The following is a 24662-nucleotide window of genomic DNA, read 5'->3' on the forward strand; positions in this document are numbered from 1 at the left end:
ACTTCTTTCCTTCGAATGGATTGTGTATTTTTTTTTTATTCCATTTTACATCTTTTGCGGGATCATTAGCTCTAACACTGTTATGTTTTTATAGCTTTGGGGTTTGTAATATGCAGCTTTAATATTTTACGTTTTATCTTCAGGTAATGTACTGTTTCACTTCAACTATAGGGAGCTTGTTGTTATTTCCATTTTTCCCCTCTTGGTCCTTATGTTCTTGTTGATATTACTTTTACAGGTAGAATGAATCCCCGAAGATATTGTGATTTTTAGGTAAAGAGTTATATTTGTAAAGAATAAGAAAATAACATAGTTACCATTTCTGGTACTCTTGGTTTCTTTATGTTTTATGTCTATCCAGGTTTAGATCTCCTGTGATTTTCCTTCTGCCTGATGGACTTTCTTGAACACTCGGGGTTTTTTGTTTTTGTTTTTTTCCTAATTTTTATTTAAATTTTAGTTAGGGAAAATGCAGTGCCGTATTGGTTTCAGGAGAATTCAGTGATTAACCACATATATGAGACACGTTGTGCTCATCACACGTGCCCTCCTTCATACTCATTCCCCCTTCTAGCCCCTCCCCCACCCACATCCCTCCATCAACCCTCAGTGTGTTCTCAGTCCTTAAGAATCTTATGGTTGGGTAGCCTCGATGGTTCAGGGATTTAGAGCGGCCTTCAGCTCAGGGCCTGATCCTGGAGGCCCTGGATCAAGTCCCTCGTCGGGCTCCCTGCATGAAGCTTGCTTCTGTCTCTGCCTCTCTCTCTCTGTCTCTCTCTCTCTGTCTGCGTCTCTCCTGAATAAATAAATAAAATCTTTTAGAATAAAAAAAGAATCTTATGGTTTGTGTCCCTCTTTTTTCCCCCTTCCCATATATTCATCTGCTTTCTTAAATTCCAATATGAATGAGATCATACGGTATTTGTTTTTCTCTGACTTACTTTACTTAGGATAGTATACTTCCATCCATGTCATTGCAAATGGCAAGAGTCCATTCATTTTGATGCCTAAGTAGTTCATTGTGTATATACACCATTTCTTCTTTTTTTTTAATTTATTTTTTATTGGTGTTCAATTTACTAACATACAGAATAACCCCCAGGGCCGGTCACCCATTCACTCCCACCCCCCACCCTTCTCCCCTTCTACCACCCCTAGTTCGTTTCCCAGAGTTAGCAGTCTTTACGTTCTGTCTCCCTTTCTGATATTTCCCACACATTTCTTCTCCCTTCCCTTATATTCCCTTTCACTATTATTTATATTCCCCAAATGAATGAGAACATATAATGTTTGTCCTTCTCCGACTGACTTACTTCACTCAGCATAATACCCTCCAGTTCCATCCACGTTGAAGCAAATGGTGCGTATTTGTCATTTCTAATAGCTGAGTAATATTCCATTGTATACATAAACTACATCTTCTTTATCCATTCATTCTTTCGTTGGACACCGAGGCTCCTTCCACAGTTTGGCTATTGTGGCAATTGCTGCTATAAACATCGGGGTGCAGGTGTCCCGGCGTTTCATTGCATTTGTATCTTTGGGGTAAATCCCCAACAGTGCAATTGCTGGGTCGTAGGGCAGGTCTATTTTTAACTGTTTGAGGAACCTCCACACAGTTTTCCAGAGTGGCTGCACCAGTTCACATTCCCACCAACAGTGTAAGAGGGTTCCCTTTTCTCCGCATCCTCTCCAACATTTGTTGTTTCCTGCCTTGTTAATTTGCCCCATTCTCGCCGGTGTGAGGTGGTATCTCATTGTGGTTTTGATTTGTATTTCCCTGATGGCAAGTGATGCAGAGCATTTTCTCATATGCATGTTGGCCATGTCTATGTCTTCCTCTGTGAGATTTCTGTTCATGTCTTTTGCCCATTTCATGATTGGATTGTTTGTTTCTTTGGTGTTGAGTTTAATAAGTTCTTTATAGATCTTGGAAACTAGCCCTTTATCTGATATGTCATTTGCAAATATCTTTTCCCATTCTGTAGGTTGTCTTTTAGTTTTGTTGACTGTATCCTTTGCTGTGCAAAAGCTTCTTATCTTGATGAAGTCCCAATAGTTCATTTTTGCTTTTGTTTCTTTTGCCTTCGTGGATGTATCTTGCAAGAAGTTACTATGGCCGAGTTCAAAAAGGGTGTTGCCTGTGTTCTTCTCTAGGATTTTGATGGAATCTTGTCTCACATTTAGATCTTTCATCCATTTTGAGTTTATCTTTGTGTATGGTGAAAGAGAGTGGTCTAGTTTCATTCTTCTGCATGTGGATGTCCAATTTTCCCAGCACCATTTATTGAAGAGACTGTCTTTCTTCCAATGGATAGTCTTTCCTCCTTTATCGAATATTCAGAAAAGACCCCGAATAGCCAGGGGAATTTTAAAAAAGAAAACCATATCTGGGGGCATCACAATGCCAGATTTCAGGTTGTACTACAAAGCTGTGGTCATCAAGACAGTGTGGTACTGGCACAAAAACAGACACATAGATCATTGGAACAGAATAGAGAATCCAGAAGTGGACCCTGAACTTTATGGTCAACCATTTCTTCTTTATCCATTCACTACTCAAAGGACATTTGGACTCTCTTCATAATCGCTTCTCGGCCTTTTGGCTAAGATCAAGTGTGGACTCTCTTCATAGTTTGGCTGGTGTTGATAATGCGGATATAAACATCAGAATGTTTGAATCTGTATTTTTATATCCTTTGGGTAAATACTTAGCCAATAGTGCAATTGGTGGATCCTAGGGTAGCTCTATTTTTAACTTTTTGAGGAACCTCCATACTGTTTTCCAGAATGGCTGTACCAGTTTGCATTCCCACCAACAGTAGAAGAGGGATGTTGTTTTTTGAATTTTTATTTGGCCTTTCTGATAGGTGTGAGGTGATATCTCATCATGGTTTTGATTTATATTTCTCTGGTGATAAGTGATGTTGAGCATCTTTTCATGTGTCTGTCTTCTTTGGATATCTTCTTTGAAAGAATGCCGGATGTCTTTGGAAAAAATGTCTCTTCACGTCTCTGCCCATTTCTTAACTGGACTATTTGTTTTTTGCATGTTAAGTTTGATAAGTTCTTTATAGATTTTAGAACACTTTTTTTTTTAAGCATTATTTATTTATTTGGGAGGAAGAGAGAGCAAGAGTGGAGGGGAGGGGCAGAGGGAGAGAGAAGTCCCAAGCGGACTCAGCTCTGAGTACAGAGCTGGACTTGGGGCTTGATCCCAGGCCTCTGAGATCATGACCTGAGCTGAAATCAACAAATGAGCCACCCAGGGGCCCTGGAACATTTCTTGTAGTTGCTAATGAATTCTTTCAGCTCTCATATCAGAAAATGCTTTTTTTTTTTGCCTTGGTTTTGTTTCAAGGGAGGTTTGCTGGTTTTTCTCGTATTCTTCAGACATGTTCCTCTACTGTGTTCTCACATCATTTCTAAGAGAAATGTGACATCATTCTCTCACCTTCTTTCCTCTCTATGTGGTTTTTGTCTTTGTTTTTCCTCTAGCTGCTTTTAAATGTTTCTCTTTATTCCTGGTTTTGAGCAATGTGATTGTGTTATCTCTTGATATTGTTTTCTTTATGTCTGTGTTTGGGGATCATTGAACTTCTTGGATCCGTGTGTTTATGATTTTCATCAACTTTGGGAAATTTTTTACCACATTTCTTCAAATATTCCCCCCGCCTCTATCTGTCCTTCAGTGATTCCTCTTACTTGTTTGTTTCACTGGTCGAAGTTGTCCCACAACCCACTGACACTCTTCATTCTCTTTAAATTCCTTTTTCTGTATGTGTTTCATTTTACATAAGCTTTTGTTGCTATGCTTGTTGTTCACTGATGTTTTTTTCCGTGTTGTGCTAATCTAGTGCAGTGTAATTTTCATTTCAGACACTGTAGTCTTTATGTGTAGAAGTTTGATTTGAGTCTTTTTTTTTTATGTCTTCCCTCTTCCTATTCAAATGTTTTGAACATGAGGAATACAGTTGTAAACTATTTTAAAGTTCTCTACCACTTGTAACATCCACATCTGTTCTAGGCCCATTTCAGTAGATGAATGATTTTCTGTATGGCTGGTTATTTCCTGTGTGTTTACCCTGTTTGTCAATCCTTCCTTCCTCTGTCATAGTTCTCCCTCCCTGCTCCAGGGCTGGAAGTCCTCTTAGCAGTAACAACAGGCCTCCTCTTGTTTATCTCCCATCTCTGATTCCTGTCCTTCGTTGCTTCAAGATCCATGTCTTAAAAACCAGTGTTTCGTATATTTTGTTTTTCAGTGTGCTTTCAGGAGGCAGGGTAAATCTGCTCCTTGTTCATCTTGGTTGGAAGCAGTCCTGACTCCTATATTTTTAGTCATAGTTAGAAACCTTTTCCCACATCTTGGTTATAGGGAAATTTCACCTATTTTTTTTTTCTGTGTGGTTTAATATTTTATATTTAGATTAGTGATTCACTTGGACTTTTTTCTTACATAGTATAAGGCATGGATTAGTTTGGTCCACGCCCAAATGACTATAGTTGCTCTAACAGTGTTTATTAAAAATCAGTTCTGTGGATTGTTATATTGTATTATGATATCACGCATTCTCATGATATGTCATGTAATAACACAAGTCTATTTCTAGATTTTGTGCTCTATTCCATTGATCCATCTCCATCCATATGCCAATACCAAACGCTTTTAATCATGAAGGTTGTGTTTTTTAAGTCTGGTAGGGGTTAGGCCTCCTAAACAGCTTCTTTTTTTTTTTGGCGATTTTCCTAGTTCTTGATCTCCCTCCCCCCCCCCCCCCCCATATGAACTTTAGTGCTAGCTCACCTAGTTCCAGGAAAAAAGCTTTTTGGTATTTTTGTTGGTATCACATATCTATAAAATAATTGAGAGTAGGGTGATTTACCTATTTGTATTATTGAGTTGACCTGTCCAGGAACAAGGAGCATCTTTTATTTGTTCTTTGAGGTTTTGTTTTGTTTTTTTTTTTTTTTTTTTTTTCATTTTATTTGTTTCAGTGTGCTTCTGTGTCTTTCAGGAGTGTTTTTAAAATGTTCCTAGGATAGATTTGGTACATTTCTTTCTTTTTTTTTTTTTTTAAGATTTTATTTATTCATGAGACAGAGAGAGAGAGAGATGCAGAGACACAGGCAGAGGGAGAAGCAGGCTCCATGCAGCCTGTCATGGGACTCGATCCCAGGTCTCCAGGATCACGCCCCGGGCTGAAGGCAGGTGCCAAACCGCTGAGCCATCCAGGGATCCCCTGGTACATTTCTTACTAACAGTTTTATCTTTTCTGTTACTCCATAAACTGTGTGCATGTTTGAATTCTGTCTTAGTCTAATAATGTAACAAAGGCTGTTGGGTTTTGTGTGTGTGTGTGTTTTTTTTAATGATTTTCTTTTTCTTCCTTGTGTTTAAGTTAAGTGATCTCTACATCCAACATGAGGCGAAAACTTACGACCCCAAGATCAAGAGTCTTATGCTCTTCCAGCTGAGCCAGCCAGGCTGTTGCTTTATATGTGTTGATTTTTGTATTCTCTTACCTAATAATATTCTTTTATTGAGTTGGTTTTGTTGTTGATTCTCTGAGTTTTCTGGATATAGTATATCACCTGCAAATAGAAATGGTTTTATTCTTTCTCTATTGATTAGTATGCCTCTAATTGTTTTTTCCAGCTGGAGATAGTGAGCATTTTGTCCTGTTCCAGGTCTTGCTGGGAATGCTTCTAGTGTTTGTCCATTAAGTAAAACTCTGACTTTAGAACTGAGAGGACTGCATAAATATACCTGAGCATATAACCTAACACATAAATGTGCTTGCATGTGATTGAGATGTCTATGTGTATCACTCATACTATGCGTATTAGGTAGGATATAAGAGTGTGTGTGTATACATATATTTGTGCTAGTGAAGTATCCATTCCTGTTTTCTTGAAGGTTTTTTTAAATCACGTATGTATTTTGAATATTGTTAAAGGTTTTTTCAGCATCTTTGTGGAGGAAAAAGTATTTTCTTAACCATATTAGAATGGCATATATCTTGAACATTTTGAGAGAAGTGTTTCCTTTGATAATAAATTGCCTTGCTTTCCTGAAAGTGTCTAATGTTCATGGGCTGAAATGATAGCTTGGGTTGCTGTGCAATTCTGGGTCAAAATCTTTTTTCTTTCACAAGTCATAGGCAGTTGTCCAAGGGTTTTTTTTCAGGTGAGAAGTAGAATGGGTTACCAGGGTTGTTTTTTTTAACTACCAAGGCAGTTAGAGGGGTGATTTTTTCCCCACCTGTAACTTTTTAGAAGTTTTTCCTTTATTTTTTGGTTTTGGGCATTTTATGAGGAAATTTCTAGATCTGTATTTCCCCCCCAATATTCTTGTTTGCAAATTGGATGGCCCCTTGTGAAGTGAAGGCTTATGCTATCCTTCAGCTCAGGTATCATTTACCATTCTGTCTTTGATTCTTTGTGTCCATCCTTCTTGTTTTCTCTTTCTGAAAACTTGAACCTATCACATATGGCTTTTGTATCTCAAGCTCTTTTTCCATCATTTCAATTTCTTGTTATCTGAGAGATTTCCTAAATTGCATATTCTGTGTCTCGTTTGTTATTTAAGCCTCTTGGGAGTTTTAAAAAATTCAATAATTTAATTTAAATTATTTAATCTTTAATTTCTAAGTAATCTTTGCTGACTGCTTTTGGGAGAATGTTCTCCTTTTATGGAAGAAGTATCCTTCTTAATTTATTGAAAAATGTAAATCGTTAGAAAAAATGTAAGTTGTTTTCTTTATGAAATTGATTCTATCATTGTTGAGCTGCTCATCTTGATGCTTATCTTTTATTTACACTGTTTTCCTCAATTAGCTGATGATTCTTGATTTTTTCAGTTTTTGAGAGAAAAATTACTACTAGCTAACATGAATATACTCAAATAATGACCCCTTTTCGCTCTTTTCTTTATGGAGGGGATGACTGCAGAGCTCTGGAAGTTAATGGATTAGGGAAATATATTTAGATAGACATCACTTCAGCTTTTTTCTTCCGTTTTTTTTTATTGTAAATTACACATTATGTAAAGTTTACTATTTTAACTATTTTACAACATACAGTTCATGGCATTAAGTACATTCACATTGTTGTGCAACCATCACCACCATCAATATGGAAAACGTTCTCATCTTGCAAAACTGGAACTCTGTCTCCATTAAATAATTAACTTCCCACCCTGCCTCGCCTCGCCCCTGGCAACCATTGTACATTATGTAGCTATGATTATGACTGCTCTAAGTACCTCACCTAAATGGAATCATGTAGTATTTGTCTTTTTGTAACTGGTTTATTTCACTGAGGATTATGTAGCCGGTGCTAGAATCTTCTTCCTTTTTAAGGCTGGATTTTACTCCATTGTACATAAAGACCACATGTTACTTGTCTCTTGATATGTTGATGGACACTTGGATTACTTTTGCATTTTGGCTGTTGTGAATAATGCTGCAACAAGCATGGGTGTATAAATACGTTTGAGACCCTGCTTTCAGTTCTTTTAAGTATATACCCAAAAGTGGAATTGCTGGATCATATGGTAATTTTATCTTTAATTTTTGAGGAGCTCTCATGCCTACAGTGGCTGCATCAGTTTGCATTCCACCAACAGTGTACGAGGGTTCTAATTTCTCCAACATGTGTTATTTCCTGGCTTTCTGGTATTAGACATCTTAAGAGATGGCAGGTGGTAACTCATTGTGGCTTTGATTTGCATTTCCCTCATGACTAGTGATGTGGAGGATTTTCCCACGTGCTTATTGGACACCTATGTGTTGTCTTTGAGAAATGTCTGTTCAGGTCTTTTGCCCATTTTGAATCATGTAGGTATCTGTTGTTGGGCTTTAGGAGTTCTCTCTATATTGTGGTATGAATCCCTTACCAAATACATAGTTGGCAGAAATTTTTCCCATTTTCTAGGTTATCTTTTTCTTCTGTGGATTGTGTCTCCTTAGGCACAGAATCTGTAGGCACCACCCCTGTTTTGAACCGGTCAAAAGTTGGGAGACATGGTTAAGTCGGTTGAGTCGCTTTCCTCTGAGTGTAGTTCTCTGAGAGCTGCCTTCAGGAAGATCACCCATGTTCAACACAGATGGAGTTAATGTGTGTGTCCTGGTTTGCCCAAGACACTCTTGGATTGCACCCATATTCCTTCCGGTTTAACATTTATCACAGACTGAAGTCTATTTGGCCAGTGAATGTGTGACCACCACCTCCATGTGGAGGCCTGAAGTATGTTGCACTCTTCCATGTGTATGGCCGCGGTGTCCACGGCCAAGAGGTTTTCACAGCCAACTGTCATCTGGCTGCTCTGGGTACCAAAAATGGAGCTGCTCGGGCTCCTCAGGTGCTCCTGTGGTTACTTGCTCTTCACCTCGGCTGCCAGCAGGGATTCTGGGCCCTCTTGATGGGCCTGGGATTCTCAAGGGCAGCCCGCAGTCCACTCTTGCTGGCGCCCAGTGTGTGCTGAGTGTAAAGCCCTGCCTTCAGCAGCTCCGGGTTTTCGTCTTCTCCTCAACTCCTTGTGTCAGGAGTCTCCTCAGAGAAATTCCTGCCCAGGGAACAGCCTTCGTGTTCCAAGATTCTGTTTTTGTATTTCTTCAAATTGGACTTTTAGGGGGTTTGGTTTTGTTTTGGGAGCAGGGAGGTAACTGTGCAGTTTATTCTCCTGAATGAGAATCATCTTGTACTGTAGAGAGCTGCCCCTAAGAAAGGGTCCCGCCGCCCTCTTCCTCCTACCAGCCTCTTCAGTGTCGCTGCTGCCACTGTTCCTGCCGTTGGTATGTTCACACCTCTGCATCTTCTTTCCCCCTCAGTCCTACAGCAGACCCCCATCAAAGGTGGCTGAAGGGAAGGTCCAGGGATCAAATGCCTGTTTATCCATGTTGTGTTTCCTTGCCAGACCAGAAGCTTACTGAGGGCAGGAATGCTATTTTATTCATCTTAATGTCCCCCAGAACTCAGTTCAGTTGCAAAACTCTGGAACTGAACCAACAAGAACTCTGGTTTTCTGGTTTGGGGGTTTGGTTTCTTAGGGGTCATGTGAAAACCAAGAGGCAGTGTGTTTCCACTGTGGTTTGTTTTCATTCCAGGGTCTAACATACAGTCAGGTTTTCAATGTTTACAGGTGGCTTTATCAGTGAACTTGGTAAGCTCCTATGCACGCACACCTCTTCCATGTTACTATTTCCAACGCAATGCCATTACAGGGGCCAGTGTCGTTCAGGGACGTGGCTGTGGACTTCACCCAGGAGGAGTGGCAGCAGCTGGAGCCCAATGAGAAGACCATCTACAGGGATGTGATGCTGGAGAACTACAGCCATCTCGTCTCCGTGGGTGAGAAGAGCTTGCTGTCTGGGTTGCTGCCCCGGGGGTGGGGTATGAGGGGCAACTGCCTATTTAATTTTTCCCTCAGGTTTGAAGAAATAAGTGATAGGACCTTTTCACTCCTTTTGGGCACCAGATAGGGTATTTGTACGTTTGCCTCCATTGAAGCATTCTGACTTTGCAAAGGTGCGAAACTGGCCCATTTTATCCTGTAGCCTCTAGGCCTCTGGGACAGGATCTCAGACTCAGAGTTCAGAGAGCCCAGCAGCCCATCTGAGTCTGCCTCTGTTTCTCACAGGGTATGACAGCACCAAACCGAAAGTGATCCTCAAATTGGAACAGGGAGAGGAGCCATGGGTAGCTGAAGGTGAACTGCCATGTCAGAGTCATCTGGGTAAGTTAGCATGGTATTGTTGTGAACATGGTCACCCCGAGCCTCTGCCTCTCGTGCTTCAGCGACACATCCCAGGGCACAGGCAGCACGTTGCTCCCTCCAGTGCAGCAGGCAGGCTGTTCTCCTGATTTTACATTTGATGTACACCTGAAGGCATTTTCCGTGCCAGCTAATGCCAAGGATCCAGTCACTTCCTCCTGCGTTCTTAGTAACTCACCTACTCGTGAGAGTACAGAATTCCGTTGTTTGCAGGCATTCAGAAGTCTAAGAGAAAAATGAACTTGAGGCTTTCTCATTCGTTCTTTTTGTCTTCCATTTTCATTCTTCTTTGCTGTGAAGTGCCTCAGGCTGGTTTTCTGCCTGTTTTCACTCCCTTCTCTGTGCCAAGTACCACTCAGATACCAAAACCTGTCCCCTCCCTGAGCTGGTTGAGGGCGGAGGGCGGCCACTGCCGTGCCATGGGTGCATCTGTGTGCTGTTGGGCAGTGATGAGTACAGGCCTCTAAGCCAGTCCTCCCGTGGTGATGATGTTGAAAACTGGCCCCCCGTGCTTCGGAGCCCAAATATAACTTGAAGACAGTTGGGGATAAAGAGGAATAAGAGCTTTGTTGCTGGGACAGCTGGGTGGCTCAGCGGTTGAGCGTCTGCCTTTGGCTTAGGGTGTAATCCCGGTTCCTGGATCAAGTCCCACATCGGGCTTCCTGTGAGGAGACTGCTTCTCCCTCTGCCTATGTCTCCGCTTCTCTCTCTCTCTGTCTCTCATGAAAAAATAAATAAAATCTTTTAAAAAATAATAATAAAGAGCTTGTTGCTTTGTCAGGCAGAGGAGGCTGCAGTGGGATGTGGCCTTCACAAACTGCGAGGAAGGGGTTTGAGGTGGGGGGTTATAGGGAAATAGAGGATCTAGCCGGTTTCACAGGAATTGTCTATATGCTGCCAGCCTTAGCAGTTGTTTTCAGGGTGGAGCCAGGTCCTGAGACCACAAGCTAAGAAGGATGGTAAGGAAGGTTTGCAGGAGTGAGAGAAAAGCGTACTTTAAAATCCAGCTTTGGGATGCCTGGGTGGCTCAGCAGTTGAGCCCCTTCCTTTTGGCCCAGGGCATGATCCTGGAGTCTGGGATCAAGTTCCACATCAGGCTCCCTGAATGGACTCTGCTTCTCCCTCTGCCTGTGTCTCTGCCTCTCTCTCTCTGTGTCGCTCATGAATAAATAAATAAAATCTTTTACAAAATTAAAAAAAAAAAAATTAAAAAATAAAATCCAGCTTTGCTGCAGCATCGGTGCAACCATCTTGATTTTTGTTCAGCTTTGTGCTTTAAGCGGTTTCGGTGTGGCAGAGCGGCAATGAGTGAGGCCTTCTTCTTTTCCCCCTGCATTCCTTTGTGTTCCCACGCCTGCAGCCACCAGGGATATGCAGGGAGTGTTCACTCATAAGTAAGGTTAGCCCCCAGGACCCCGTTGGCCATTCTTTTTTGAAAAGTTCTGAGTGTATTGATCCTCATGAAAAATCCTCACAATCACTTCAGATAAAGTCACTGCAGAGTCATTACTTCTGTCTTCCAGTCTCAGGCTCACCATTTGCCAGCAGTCCCCCTGACTTTTCTTCGTCCTGCTCTTGCGTTCTCTCAGTGTTTCCTGAAGGTCTTTTTCTTCTTGTATAAGCCATGTCTTGTGAGTCTGTATTTGGTTCCCTTTTTTTGGTATAATCCAAGGAATCCTAGATCATGCCAAAGCCTGTTGTCTTGCCACCACCAGAATTTCCTATTCCAAATAAAAAGCTGACGCGTGCTGTGGTCTTGTACGCTGTGGCTAGTTGTTCCCAAATTACTGTGGCCTTCCTGGGACGAAGAACATCAGTGATCATTTGTGTCTCCTGAAGTTGTCTCTCGGTTGTGAACTTCCTGGATGGCATAGTTCGTGGGTCATTCATGATGACCTCTGAGCTTCAAACAACTAATAGAGGAAAGGAGCCTGTTTTCCGTTCTTTAGTTTTCTTCAGGTCCCTTAAAAAGGTTGCTGTTTCTTATCTTTTGTGAAATGCTTTAAAAAGTTCCTGCATATTCTTAATTTCTTCTGACATCATCGTAAAGGATATTTTCTCATACCTGGATTACAGTGAATCCTAGTTGAAAATTGCAAAGGCTGTTCATCTGAAATATCCACTTGATTTAACACTGGGCTGACAGGATGAGCCTGTCTTTCTTCTGTGTCTTCTGAAATAGAATTTATATTCTCTTTTCAGGTCCCAACCAATATGATGCGATGTTGCCCATCAAAATTCATGTCCTGTTTCCCCAGACTCTTGTTAAATCCCATTTTGTCTAGATTTCAAGACTATCATAGTCCCTCCACATGCACTTTTCTTACTCAAATTGATTTCTTTCCTTCTTTTTTTGTACTTATAAAGAGATAACAATATATACTTGAAATTAATATAACACTGTATGTTAATTATATTTGAATTTGAAAAATAAATTTAAAAAATTTAAAAACCGGGATCCCTGGGTGGCGCAGCGGTTTGGTGCATGCCTTTGGCCCAGGGCGCGATCCTGGAGACCCGGGATCGAATCCCACGTCGGGCTCCCGGTGCATGGAGCCTGCTTCTCCCTCTGCCTGTGTCTCTGCCTCTCTCTCTCTCTCTCTCTCTGTGACTATCATAAATAAATAAAAAATTAAAAAAAAAAAAACTTTAAAAAAATAAATAAATAAATAAATAATAAAAAATTTAAAAACCTACCCCAAAAGAAATATCAAGGCTCAGAAAAACACAGATGCATAACAAAATTTACCATTTTAACATTTTTAAGCATACAGTTCAAAGATAATTAACTATATTCACATTATTGTGCAATAGAACCTCTAGAACTTTACCCTTAAAAGTTCACCTCTAAAAAAAAAAAAAGTTCACCTCTTATTTAAGCTTTCCTTAATTGCTCATTCACCACATTTGTCTATTCCTTCTCTTGATCCCCATTCCACAGTTACCACAAAAGTTAGATATGATTGTGTATTTGTTACTTGAGCCTTTCTCTACCTGAATTAAAGTCTCCCAAAGAGTAAGGATCTTTTCACTCTGCTTTGATATGTGACATATTGAAGGCATTCTGTAGATTTTTCACAGACTGAAAACCTAGGGATGAAAGCCCTTTATTACTGATCGGTTGAGACATAATTTATCCTCAACTGGGGATTTGATAAAATGGGGATGGTGGGGATGCCTGGGTGGCTCAGCAGTTGAGTGTCTGCCTTCAGCTCTGGGCGTGATCCAGACTATCCAGGGTCTGGGGATCTGGGGATCGAATCATGCATTGGGCTCCCTGCAGGGAGCCTGCTTCTCCCTCTGCCTATGTCTCTGCCTCTCTCTCTGTCCCTCATGAATAAATAAATAAAATCTTAAAAAAAAAACCAAAAAAACAGGATTAAGGTGGTACCTGAAAGCACCCCATTTGATCAGTTAGGAAGTACTTTAGCTTCTAATCACAGAGTCCAGGAAAACTAGGAAATGTAGCCATACCCTTCTCAGATACCGGGTTTAGTTAGGAAAGGGGAACATGGCTGCCTGGGTTGTTCAGATGGAGCTTTCATATAGAGTACTTACTTTCAAGTATGTGTTACATGCAATTTTGTAATCATGCTATTTTAAAAATTAATGGAAGTTAAGTGGGTAAGAAGTGATTTGATAAATCTTTTAAAGCTTCCCCTGAACTATAAACAGATGTTAAGTATAGCTACTGCTGGAAGCCATATTGGTGAATAAGAGCATGAGTACAGGCTGGTGGTTGGAAATAAATGGGCATAGCCTGGCTTCCTGTAGCAGAAGGTATTTTGGAAGATTGGTGAAATGATAGTTTGAATATATTTGTGAGTCCAGGTAATGAAAAATCTTACTGGTAAATGATAACTTCTGTTTTTTTGTTGTTGTTCTTTTTGTTTTTGTTTTTGTTTTTTTGTTTTCCTGTTGGTATTTGGAACTTTGGGGCCCAGGAGTAGTGTAAATTTCTGAGCACAGAACAGTTGGTGTTGCACTGATTGTGGATGAAGACAGCTAACAGTAGCTCTGAGGCTCCAAAAATTTGTGAGAGACATAGAAATAAAAGTTAATCCTGTAGGGGCAGCTTTAGAAATCTGTGATTTAAGGTTTTACACTAAACAAAATCTGCACCTATGCAACTCTTGCTGGTTTTCAGGACTCAGTGTTGTGATGTGACTGATATGAAATTTAAGTCAGCAAATTGAAAGAAAATCGATGGTGTTTGTTTTTTATCATATACTGTTCTGAGAGATTTACATGCACTCAGTTGGTCCTTTCCCAGTGCTGTATTTTGGGCACATTTCAGCTGTGTGAAGCTGCAGCACAGTTAAATAACTTGCTCAAGACCCAGCCAGTAGTACATTGGAGATGGATCTGAATCGAGGTAGCCTCATCTCTGCTCTTTTAGCCACCTACTCTGTTGTGCAAACAGGTGCAGTTAGGGTTGAGTCAGCCATGGGAACACTTCTGAAAGCTGATGTTAGTGGCTTGGTCTCTTGTCATCTGGTCCCATCTTACATTTCCTTTGGATATTTATATGCCTAGATATCTGCTTCCAGGTAAATGTGAACAAGGACTGGGGAGTTGGAGCCCTGGTTGTAGGATTATCTCTAAAGATGAGGAGATAGGAATTTGTAAAATGTTTATTTGGATTTATGTGCAGAATAGAAAGACAGATTTTGAAGGGTGTGGGCCAGTGAGGATGTCATCATAGTAATCTTAGTATGAAGTAGTACTTCACAGTTTAATATAATTGCTATCTCTTACTGCCAGTGTAATCCATACTTGGATGTTTTCTTTGAACATTCATGCATCAATTGCTCTTGCTCTCTCGCTGAACTGACGTAGTCAAGAGACCTCCCATTTCTGCCTTAATCTGTGCTCTTACAGTGATGTTGCCCTCTGCTCACCAGTTCTTGGGTTTATCTCACCTTTTCTACCAGTTTTGAACATGTTTGTGAAGTAACAAAGGTACTTGTGTTCAGTGTGAGTTTACTATCCCTTTTTTTCTCTAGTGCTGAGTCCTGTCCCCCGTCATCCATTCCCTGTGCCTACCCCACCCCACTCCCATGTGTGTGTGGGGGTCTGTCTTATGTGACAAATCAAGGGGAAAGGGGGTCTGTATACTTGTGATGATTTTTATTTGTGGAGATTGGCTGTAAAGCCAGAGTCAGCTCCACAGTAGGGCACTTGAGTAACACTCCCATTTGATACCTGTGTGTTCAGATTCTCAAAATTTGTTTAATTTTATTCCTTTGTAGAAGTCTGGAAGGTTGATGACCTGATAGAGAGAATCCCAGGAAATGAAGAAGAACATTCAAGGCAAGCTATTTCTGTCAATGACAAAACCCTGATTGAAGAGAGAGAGAATGTATTTGATAAAACATATAATGTGGAAACAAGCCTTGTTCCTTCAAGCATAATATCTCATACTTGTGTCTCATGTGGAAAGAATTTAGAATCTACTTCAGAATTAATTATTAGTGATGGAAGCTATGCAAGAAAGAAACCTGATGAGTGTAGTGAATGCGGGAAGATGTACCATGGAGGGAAACCCTATGAATGTAATCAAAATGGGGAAAGCTATTCTCAAAATGAAGAAAGTATTCTTCAGAAAATTAATATTTTGGAGAAACCCTTTGAATATAATGAATGCATGGAAGCCTTAGACAATGAAGCTGTTTTCCTTGCTCATAAGAGAGCTTATATAGGGGAAAAGCCCTATGAATGGAATGACTCTGGGTCAGACTTCATCCAGATGTCAAGTTTTAATGTATACCAGAGATCACAGATGGAATTGAAGCCCTTTGAATGCAGCGAATGTGGAAAATCCTTCTGTAAAAAGTCAAAATTAATCATACATCAAAGGGCCCATACAGGGGAGAAACCTTATGAATGTAATGTTTGTGGGAAATCCTTCAGTCAAAAGGGGACTCTCACTGTCCATCGGAGATCACACTTAGAGGAGAAGCCCTATAAATGTAACGAATGTGGGAAAACCTTCTGTCAGAAGTTACATCTCACCCAACACTTGAGAACTCATTCAGGTGAGAAGCCCTACGAATGTAATGAATGTGGGAAAACCTTCTGCCAGAAGACCCATCTCACCCTACACCAGAGGAATCATTCAGGAGAAAGACCCTATCCTTGTAACGAATGTGGGAAATCCTTTTCCCGCAAGTCTGCCCTCAGTGACCATCAAAGAACGCATACAGGAGAGAAACTTTACAAATGTAATGAATGTGGGAAATCCTACTACCGAAAATCTACCCTCATTACACATCAGAGGACACACACAGGAGAGAAACCCTATCAGTGCAGTGAATGTGGGAAGTTCTTCTCTCGAGTGTCATACCTCACTATACATTACAGAAGTCACTTAGAAGAGAAACCCTATGAATGTAACGAGTGTGGGAAAACCTTCAATTTAAATTCAGCCTTCATTAGACATCGGAAGGTACACACAGATGAGAAACCCCACGAATGTAGTGAATGCGGGAAACTCTCTCAGTTCTCATATCTCACTGACCATCCTACAGCTCCTTTGGGAGACAAACCCTATGAATGTAATGAGTGTGGGAAAATCTTCCTTGACAGTTCAACCTTCAATGGGCACCAGTCGCTTCCAAAAGGGGAGAAATCCTATGAATGTAACATCTGTGGAAAATTATTTTCTGAGTTGTCTTACTACACAATACATTACAGAAGTCATTCTGAAGAGAAACCCTATGGGTGCAGTGAATGTGGGAAAACCTTCTCCCATAATTCATCCCTCTTCAGACATCAAAGAGTGCACACAGGCGAGAAGCCCTATGAGTGTTATGAATGTGGGAAGTTCTTCTCTCAGAAGTCCTATCTTACCATCCACCACCGAATCCATTCGGGAGAGAAGCCCTATGAATGTAGTAAATGTGGGAAAGTCTTCTCTCGGATGTCAAACCTCACTGTACACTATAGAAGCCATTCAGGAGAGAAGCCCTATGAATGTAATGAATGTGGAAAAGTCTTTTCTCAGAAGTCATACCTCACTGTACACTATAGGACTCATTCAGGAGAGAAACCCTATGAATGTAATGAGTGTGGGAAAAAATTCCACCACAGGTCAGCCTTCAATAGCCATCAGAGAATTCACAGGAGAGGTAATGTGAATGTACTAGATGTAGAGAATCTCCTGTGAAGCCAAAACCCTCTGAGTATGACGAAATCTAATAGGGAGTTGGATGTCATTGAGAGTTCGTGTTTCTGAATGGGGAAAACCATTTAGGCATTAGATTCATCACCACCTGATTTCTCACAGAAAGGAATCCCTAGGAATGCAAGAAGAAGCAAAGCCTTCAGCAAGGTCCTACAACCCATTGGGCACAAGATAATTTATACAGGAGTGAAACTTGATGAATATTTAATATTTATTTTGGAATTCAAATTGTATTTACATATCAGGGAATCATACCAAGGCAAGATCTGTCAGAGTGATGAATGTGGGAAAACATATTGTCTTGGAAATTGTTATACTAAAAGCCATATTTCTGATGTAAATTCCAGTGTTTATAGGAAAACTATCAGAAGCTCTCAGCTCTGAATAAACAATTGTATAAAATGAAGTTTTGGAATCATCAGGAGTTTAAAATGAGGACAGTAGCATTAAACACATATATGGCAGTTTCTATCATGTTTTAAAAATATGGTCTAACAGCAATTCTATGCAAATTTGGGGTTGAATTTTTGGGAAAAGGCAGTATTCTAATTTGAGTCTTAAGGTGGCAAAGTGTACTAATACAGGCTATATGTTTTTGGTGAGACATTTGCTAGATACTGGATAATTAAATACATGATTTTCTATTGGGAGGCATTGACAAATGAGTTTCTAGTGAATGCCCCATCAATAAAACCTAAGCTGTGGGTTTTATAGTGATTTCAACTACATTTGAGCAAAAAAGATTTTTAAAACACTATTTTCATAAACTATGCATAGATGACTTGGAGTTAAGTCTGGGTCAGTAGAAGGCAGCATCCACATTGTTATCTGTAGAATACACACAACTCTCATGCCACTCCACTTGTCTAATCAATAGGTTTAAGTGCACAGTATGCCAATACAATGTCTTTCAGAAACGTCATCTCTCCTTTTATTTGACATGAATATTATGTCATTTTTGTGTGCACTGTCCCTCATTCCCAGTATTTTGGAACAAATACAAGTTTCTAGCAGTGTCCTTAACTCAGTGTCCTTTCTCCCCTTATTCCTCTCTGGAAGAGTTTGTCCACCATTTCCTCACATGACAGATTCATCTGAACCAATCATGATAATTCCACTCCAGTTGCCAGTAATTGTTTATATGGTCACATGACTTAGTTCTGGGCCAAGGAATGTAAGGGTCATTTAAAAATCAAAAATTAATCACTGGACTACATCACATGGAAGCAAGTAATCTAAGATGCAAAGAAGTCACGTGGTAAGGTTAACATCCATTTGTGTTCCTCATAAGCTATGAATTTGAAAAGAACTTCTCTACCTGGATGAAAAGTATTTAAAACTACAAGCACCAGCATATCTAATACTAAAATATTGAAAGTTTTCTCCAGGTTGCAAAAATGAAAAAAAGATTAAAAAAGGTATCTCCTGTCACTAATTATATTCAGTATTCTGCAAAAGGACCTAGCCAGGAGAATAAGGGAAGAAAAATAGTTAAACAGTAAGGATTAGAAAGAAGGAAAACTTTTATTTTCATTTGACATGATTTTGTACATTGAAAGTTCTGAGGAATGCACAGATAGTTAGAATTAATAAATTTAGCAAGGTCCCTACATACAAGCTTATTATGCAAAAATAGCTTTTTAGTATACCAGCAGTGAACATAAAAAAAATGAACATCTTAAAAGCAATGCCACTTACAGTAGCATCAAAATCCTCAAGTGCCTCGAGGGAAAATGACCTAACACCATATTTTTAAGAATAGTGTCCAGAAAAATAATTCGCAGAACTCAGAGACATATCTAGTTCCTGACCTCCAGCACGGTCTTAAAAAGATACCAATTTTCCCCAAAATTAATTCACATGTTCAGAGCAATCTTAAAAGTCTTAGTAAGTTAATCAAAAGTAAGCTAACTCTAAAATTCAAATGAAAATTCAGAAGACCAGTAATAGTCCAGGCTATTGTCTGGAATAGGTGGAGTGAAAACTTACATTGTCAGATATCAAGGAAGGCCTGTCCTAAAGCTGCAGAAGTTATAATTGTGTGGTATTGGTACAGAGATAAATTGACTATTGGGACAGAATAAAGATTCCAGAAACACCCATATATAATACAGTCACTTGTTTTTTGATGAAGATGATAATGCAGTGTAATGGAAAAGGTACTGTTTAATAGAAAAAATGGATTGAGATGGATTACAGATCTGAATATGGCATGTAAAATAAAGCTTTCAGAAGAAAACTTAGGCTGTATGTAACCTTATAGTAAGGAAATTTTTCTTAAGACCCCCTCCCATCACTAAACTATAAAATAAAACCAGTTAGTTTGGATATATTAATTTTTTGGAACTTATGTTTGTCAAAAGGACCCCATTAAGAAAGCAAATAGGCAAGAAACGGGGAGAAGGTACTTGCAACTCATGTATCTGACAGCAGACTTGAGTGTAGAGGAGGAGTTGGTGATCATTTTTGGAAGGGGCCAGATAGTAAGTACTTGGGACTTGTGAGCTAGGTAGTCTCTGTGAACATGTCTGTGTTTCAATAAAACTTTATTCACAAACACAGGCAACAGTCTGGATTTGGCCCGAAGGCCACAGTTTCCAGCCCTGGATCTAAAAATTGAAAAAGAACAGTTACAAATCAACAAGAAAAAAGTAGAAAATGGGCAAAAGATTGGGACATCCACTTAACAAAAGGGAATATCTAGATAGCCAGTAAACACAAAAAGGTATGTTATTTTTGTTAGTAATCAGGGAAATGCAAATTTAAAACACTATGTGGTACTACCACCCGCCCACTGATACGGTTAAAATGAAAATCATGAAAAAGAAGTTTTGGCAAGGATGTAAGCAGCAGGAAGCCTACCCTACTGGAGGTATTGCCAGCTAGTTTGACCATTTTGGAAAGCTGGCACTTTGAACGTGCATATACCCTTTTAACACAAACCTAGCAGATAGGTGCACTTATATCAACCAAGGGACATGCTAGAATATTCATGGCCTAAAACTGCACAGACCAGAATTCTCTGAAGGCATGCATGCTGTAGAATGAATGAACCTAAGTGGTATGTTTCATTGCAGAAGACTACATACAGTGTTGAGAACAAGTGAACCGTAAGTATTTGCAGTGATAGCTCAGTTTCACAGAGACGAATGACGGAAGCCAGACACAGAAGCATCCACACTGCATGACTCTGTAACATATAAGAAGAGAAAAACTTGTCTTTACAGTTAGAAATCAGGATAGCAGCCAGCTGTGGAGAAGACTGAAAGAGGGTATTTATCTGGTGCTGGTAATACTGTTCCTAAATCTGGGTGCTGAATATCTGAGTGTTCTGTACACTTAAGATATGTCTTTTTCTGCATGTATATTTTAAAATCCTGCATCATTTTGTGCAGGAAATATTCTTTAGAGTAGTTTTAATGGCAACTACAGAGATTTCCTTCACTGTGACCTTAAAGCTTAATATAAAGTATATTTTAAGTAAAATATTTGAAAAGGTGACAGGGCCATTACATATTTTGTCATCCTATCCTTTTGCATATATAAATGGGTCTGAACTGCCTCTTCCAATAAAGAACTAATGTGTGTAAACATTTTATATTCTCAAATGATTTTTCACATTCTGAATTTGGGATGCGCCTTCTGCATTACCGTCATAGAGAGGACTTGCTTGGAGGTAAATGCAGTAATAATGAGGACTTTGAATCGATGGGAAGTAGTACTTCTGTTTCCTTTTGGCAAATGTGAGATACTCCAATAACAGCACAGGGGTTTGTGAAAGAATCAGCCCAAGCTTTGTGTCATAAAGAGCGCGGGGTGGGGTAGGGTGGGAAGACTGCTGGCTGAGCTCAGGGGCACAGCAAGGGTGAAGGACCACGGGATGGAGTGGACTATGTGCACTTGATTTCATTTCCTCTTTCTCATACTAGGCAAAGCTTGAAGTTTTTTTTTTTTTTTAAAGATTTTATTTATTTATTCATGATAGTCACAGAGAGAGAGAGAGAGAGGCAGAGACACAGGCAGAGGGAGAAGCGGGCTCCATGCACCAGGATCCCGACGTGGGATTCGATCCCGGGTCTCCAGGATCGCGCCCTGGGCCAAAGGCAGGCGCCAAACCGCTGCGCCACCCAGGGATCCCAAGCTTGAAGTTTAAACAGATTAATGACTTGCTAAAGGAGCAGATTGGGGCTTGATGGTATGCTCCCCCACACCAGCTGCCTGTTTGTTCTCTCCATCTGCTAGGCTTAACCACTAGGCATGTTAAGGGGAGTCAGGCACAGCCATGGCTCCCCTTCCATATCAGCCTGAGCCTGCCTCTTTCATCATGGGGTTGCCTCCTCCATCCCCATATTTACTACTGCTCAACTTGGCATCAGTAAACTTTTCAGATTTTTCCCCCTGAAGTCTCTTAAATACGCCAGATGTTAACGCTAGACCTCTTATACTTGAGGGTGAAAGGACCCGCTGCTCTTCACTGCATCCTAAATAATGCCCAATTCTGTGGTCCATCCAACTAAGTCCTTTAAAGAGAGGGAATGCGTGACCCATCGCACAACAGCGTTACAGTATTCCCCAAATTAAATTATTCAAAGGCTTTGAAGAAGTACAACAAATATGTAATCCCCTATCCCCTGCCCAGTCACCACTGAGGTAATCACGACAAAAAAAAAAAAAGTCGCCTTTCACGTTTAAGAAATCAGATTGCTGTAGTGCCTTTCAAATTGGGGAGCTAGTTGAATTGTTCACTTGTGAGCTGAGTATGGAGTGAAAATAATGCTGAGAAATCCTCCAAGGGAAGACAGGACAGTGGTCTCTCAATGGAAGAACATGTGGCCTCTGGACAGCAGAGAAACAGGTGCAAATATGGCATCTGCCCGGCACAGCTCCAGAACTGTATTCACACAACCGGCTGACTTGAACAGGAAAGCCAATGCTTAGCTCAGTACCACCAGACCAACCCTCAGCCTAGCAGGACCGAGGAGTAGATGGAACACACATGCAAGATTCAGCACCCTGATGCCATACCTCCCAAAACTAAGCTTTCCCAGCAACAGAAGAAATTTGGCTTATTTTAGTGGTTGGAAAGGAAGGAGAATCCTTTTGCAGCATGATTGGTCGGCTGGACAAGCAGGAAGTCCACACCAGCTTTGCCAGCTTTGGGGCACTGGGAAACAGTGTGAGTGGCTTTTCCTGCGGGCAAGATTGCAAGAAAAGGGGCTCTGGCAAAATCTGAGACTTCGGCCACTAAAAAGGAACAGATTGAACACCTCCGCTGGATAAACATCCTCAAAGTGTATTGGTAATGTGAGGTAGGAATGGAAAAGAGGTGAAATGTTGAATATGAACAGAAGATTCAGTAGTTCAGGTGAGCCGGTGGTTGATAGCTGAGAGGTACTGCGTGGCAAGCAGTGTTTGCAGAGCACCTCAACCAAAATCGAGGAAATGTGCTGAGGAAGGGGTACAGATGGAGGTTTCTGCAAGATCACAGGAGTCCCCGAACTGGGTGCAGAGGGGGAACTACTTGAGGGGGGGGGGTACTTAATTTCATATATCTGGCAAAAAAACAAAATGACCTTAAAAGAACAGCTGGTGCTCAAAACAGAAAAGATAAAAAAATCAAAGGATGTAAGGATACTGAAGATAAAATTTTGCAAGGCAATCAGTCAGGATAATTTCTCATCTTCCGTTTTTGGCTGTTGTGAAGTTAATAGGAACCAGATTTGCCCTTCTGACTAAACTGAAAAATTGGACAAATTAAAGTCCCGGCATTGGGACAATGGGCACAGGACGGTGCCCCGCAGGGGCGCCCAGCGCGCTCCCTGGACATCTTCCGAGCCACAGGGCGAGGAAAGGCACCCCAAGCCGCTGGGTGGGCTTCGCAAGCGGAACACAGGAGAGCCCCCAAACCTGTGACTCCAGGGCCTCGCTCTACAGGGAGAGGTGTGGCTCTGGCCTGGGGCGTGGCCTGCTGTGATCGGGGCGTGGTCAGGGACAGAGGCTTGTCCCCCACTCCAGGGGGTGTGGCTAAAGGATGTGGGTGTGGTTATACCTTGAGGGTGTGGCCATAGTAGGACGATTGGGTGGTGTGTAACAGCGAGTGGGGCGTGGCTGTCCGGGGGGCGTGATCTTTGGAGGTTGGGTGTAACAGTCAGTGGGGGCGTGTCCAGAAGCGGGGCGGGGCTCGGGGCGGGGCGTGGTCAGTAGTGGGGCGTGGCTGCGGTTGCAGACGGCGTCCGAAGCTTCAGGGGCCGCTCGGACGAGAACCGTCTGGATCTAATAGCACTTGGGGATCCGGCAGCCAGCGACCGGCTGTGGGCGGAGACGAGGGCGGCGGGAAGACAAGCAGGCCTGCGGGCCGGTGAGGACTGTTGGAGGCTCGGGCGTGAGGGCCGGGCCCCCGGGGCGGTGGGCCTGGCATCGGTAAGGGGGAGGGGACGTCCAGAAGGGGGTGAAGGGGGGATTGGGCGGAGTGGGAGGCGGTGCCTGGACAAAGGGCAGGGCCTCTGATCTCCCGTCCCTCGCCGCCTCTCCAGCCGCCCTGCCTGCCGGGCCATGTGGCACCCGCTGGTCCTGATGCTGCTGCTGTTCCCTGCCGTCTCCATCCCCAGCGCCACTGCCGCTCCCATCCCGGATGCCAGGAGCCAGGACAGCCTGCAGATCGTGCTCCAAGGTTGCAACTGCCTCTTGGGGTCTGGGGAGTGGAAGGAGAGAAGAAGGGCGGAGCAGACAGCAAGAGAAGTCAGAGGAACAGAGAGGAAGGGGGAGAGATGTGGAGAGAGGGGGTCTGAGGGACAGAAATACGATCATGTAACAGGACAGACGAAGGGCAGGGATGAGGAAGCGGGACGGAATAGAGACAAGAGACCGAGATAAGCACAGGGGACAAAATGGGAGTGTGGTCCGGCTGGTTTGACCCCTAGGGTCAAAGGGTGGACAGGGAAGGGGGTGGAGGGACAAAGAGCCCAGCCTGGAGGGGACTTGCTGTGAGACAGGGACAGCTTCCCCTCTGCCCCAGGGGCTTAGAGGCCTCCCCAGGAACTGCCACCACACAGAGGAGCAGTAGCACCAGAAAGCCCCTCCTAGAGCTCAACCTGTTCTCCTTCACCAGGTGCTCAAGCTGGAGGAAACAGAGCGCCCTGGGCATTCCCAAATCGAGTCCCTCACTCTGGCTGTCCTCCTGGGTTATGAGGTGGCTGCTGTGGTGGTGCAGCCCCAAAGCCCAGGAAGCTGGCCTGTAGTTCTGTGAGAAGCCTCCATGGCTACAGGCCATCTACAACAGGCTTCTTAAAGGGGGCCCACCTGGAAGGGAGACCTGGGTCCTCCCTCAGCTCAAACAGCCCACCCCCAAGACCTACTTCAGGCTAATCAGCAGCTGTCGGGGCTGGGGGTGGGCACCAGGGCACTGGCGGGGGACAGACATGTATCTTTACCAGCCCCCATCCTCAGCTCCATGTAGAAATAAAGTTTCTTACAGCCAGCTGTGCTATTTCTTTCACAGCCAGTCCCCATCACCTAGCCAACCAAAAATAATTTCTTCCATCTAATTTACAAGCTCCTGTGGCAGCAACATGGTGTGTGATGCTTACCAGAGAGTGTGGCTCACATTTAGTTCTCAAAAACATTTTGTTGACAAGAATAGATGTACACAGTTGAGTCCACTGCGTGCTGTCTGGATGGACCCCCTTCTCTGATGCTCCAGCC

General features: G+C 42.1%; 1 protein-coding gene across 6 annotated transcripts in view; it reads left to right on the forward strand.

Moving 5' to 3' along the window:
- The window catches only part of LOC112646343 (RB-associated KRAB zinc finger protein), a 28688-nt gene extending 4250 nt beyond the window's left edge, over positions 1–24438 (forward strand). For 3 of the 6 annotated variants that reach the window (XM_025426267.3, XM_025426268.3, XM_049111165.1), the window contains exons 3-7: positions 9225–9351; positions 9641–9736; positions 15028–15088; positions 23495–23631; positions 24070–24438. In XM_025426267.3, the coding sequence (XP_025282052.2) occupies positions 9225–9351; positions 9641–9736; positions 15028–15088; positions 23495–23631; positions 24070–24149 (501 nt within the window). In that variant the 3' untranslated portion in view covers positions 24150–24438. Of the gene's footprint in view, positions 1–8672; positions 8796–9224; positions 9352–9640; positions 9737–15027; positions 15089–22722; positions 22902–23131; positions 23320–23494; positions 23634–24069 lie in introns of those variants that run through there. The other 3 variants (XM_025426266.2, XM_035717566.1, XR_004816505.2) reach the window with 3 other exon arrangements.
- Positions 24439–24662: the final 224 nt, after the last annotated feature.

Source organism: Canis lupus, chromosome 6, assembly GCF_003254725.2.
Source record: "Canis lupus dingo isolate Sandy chromosome 6, ASM325472v2, whole genome shotgun sequence".
NCBI classification, from domain to species: Eukaryota; Metazoa; Chordata; class Mammalia; order Carnivora; family Canidae; genus Canis; species Canis lupus.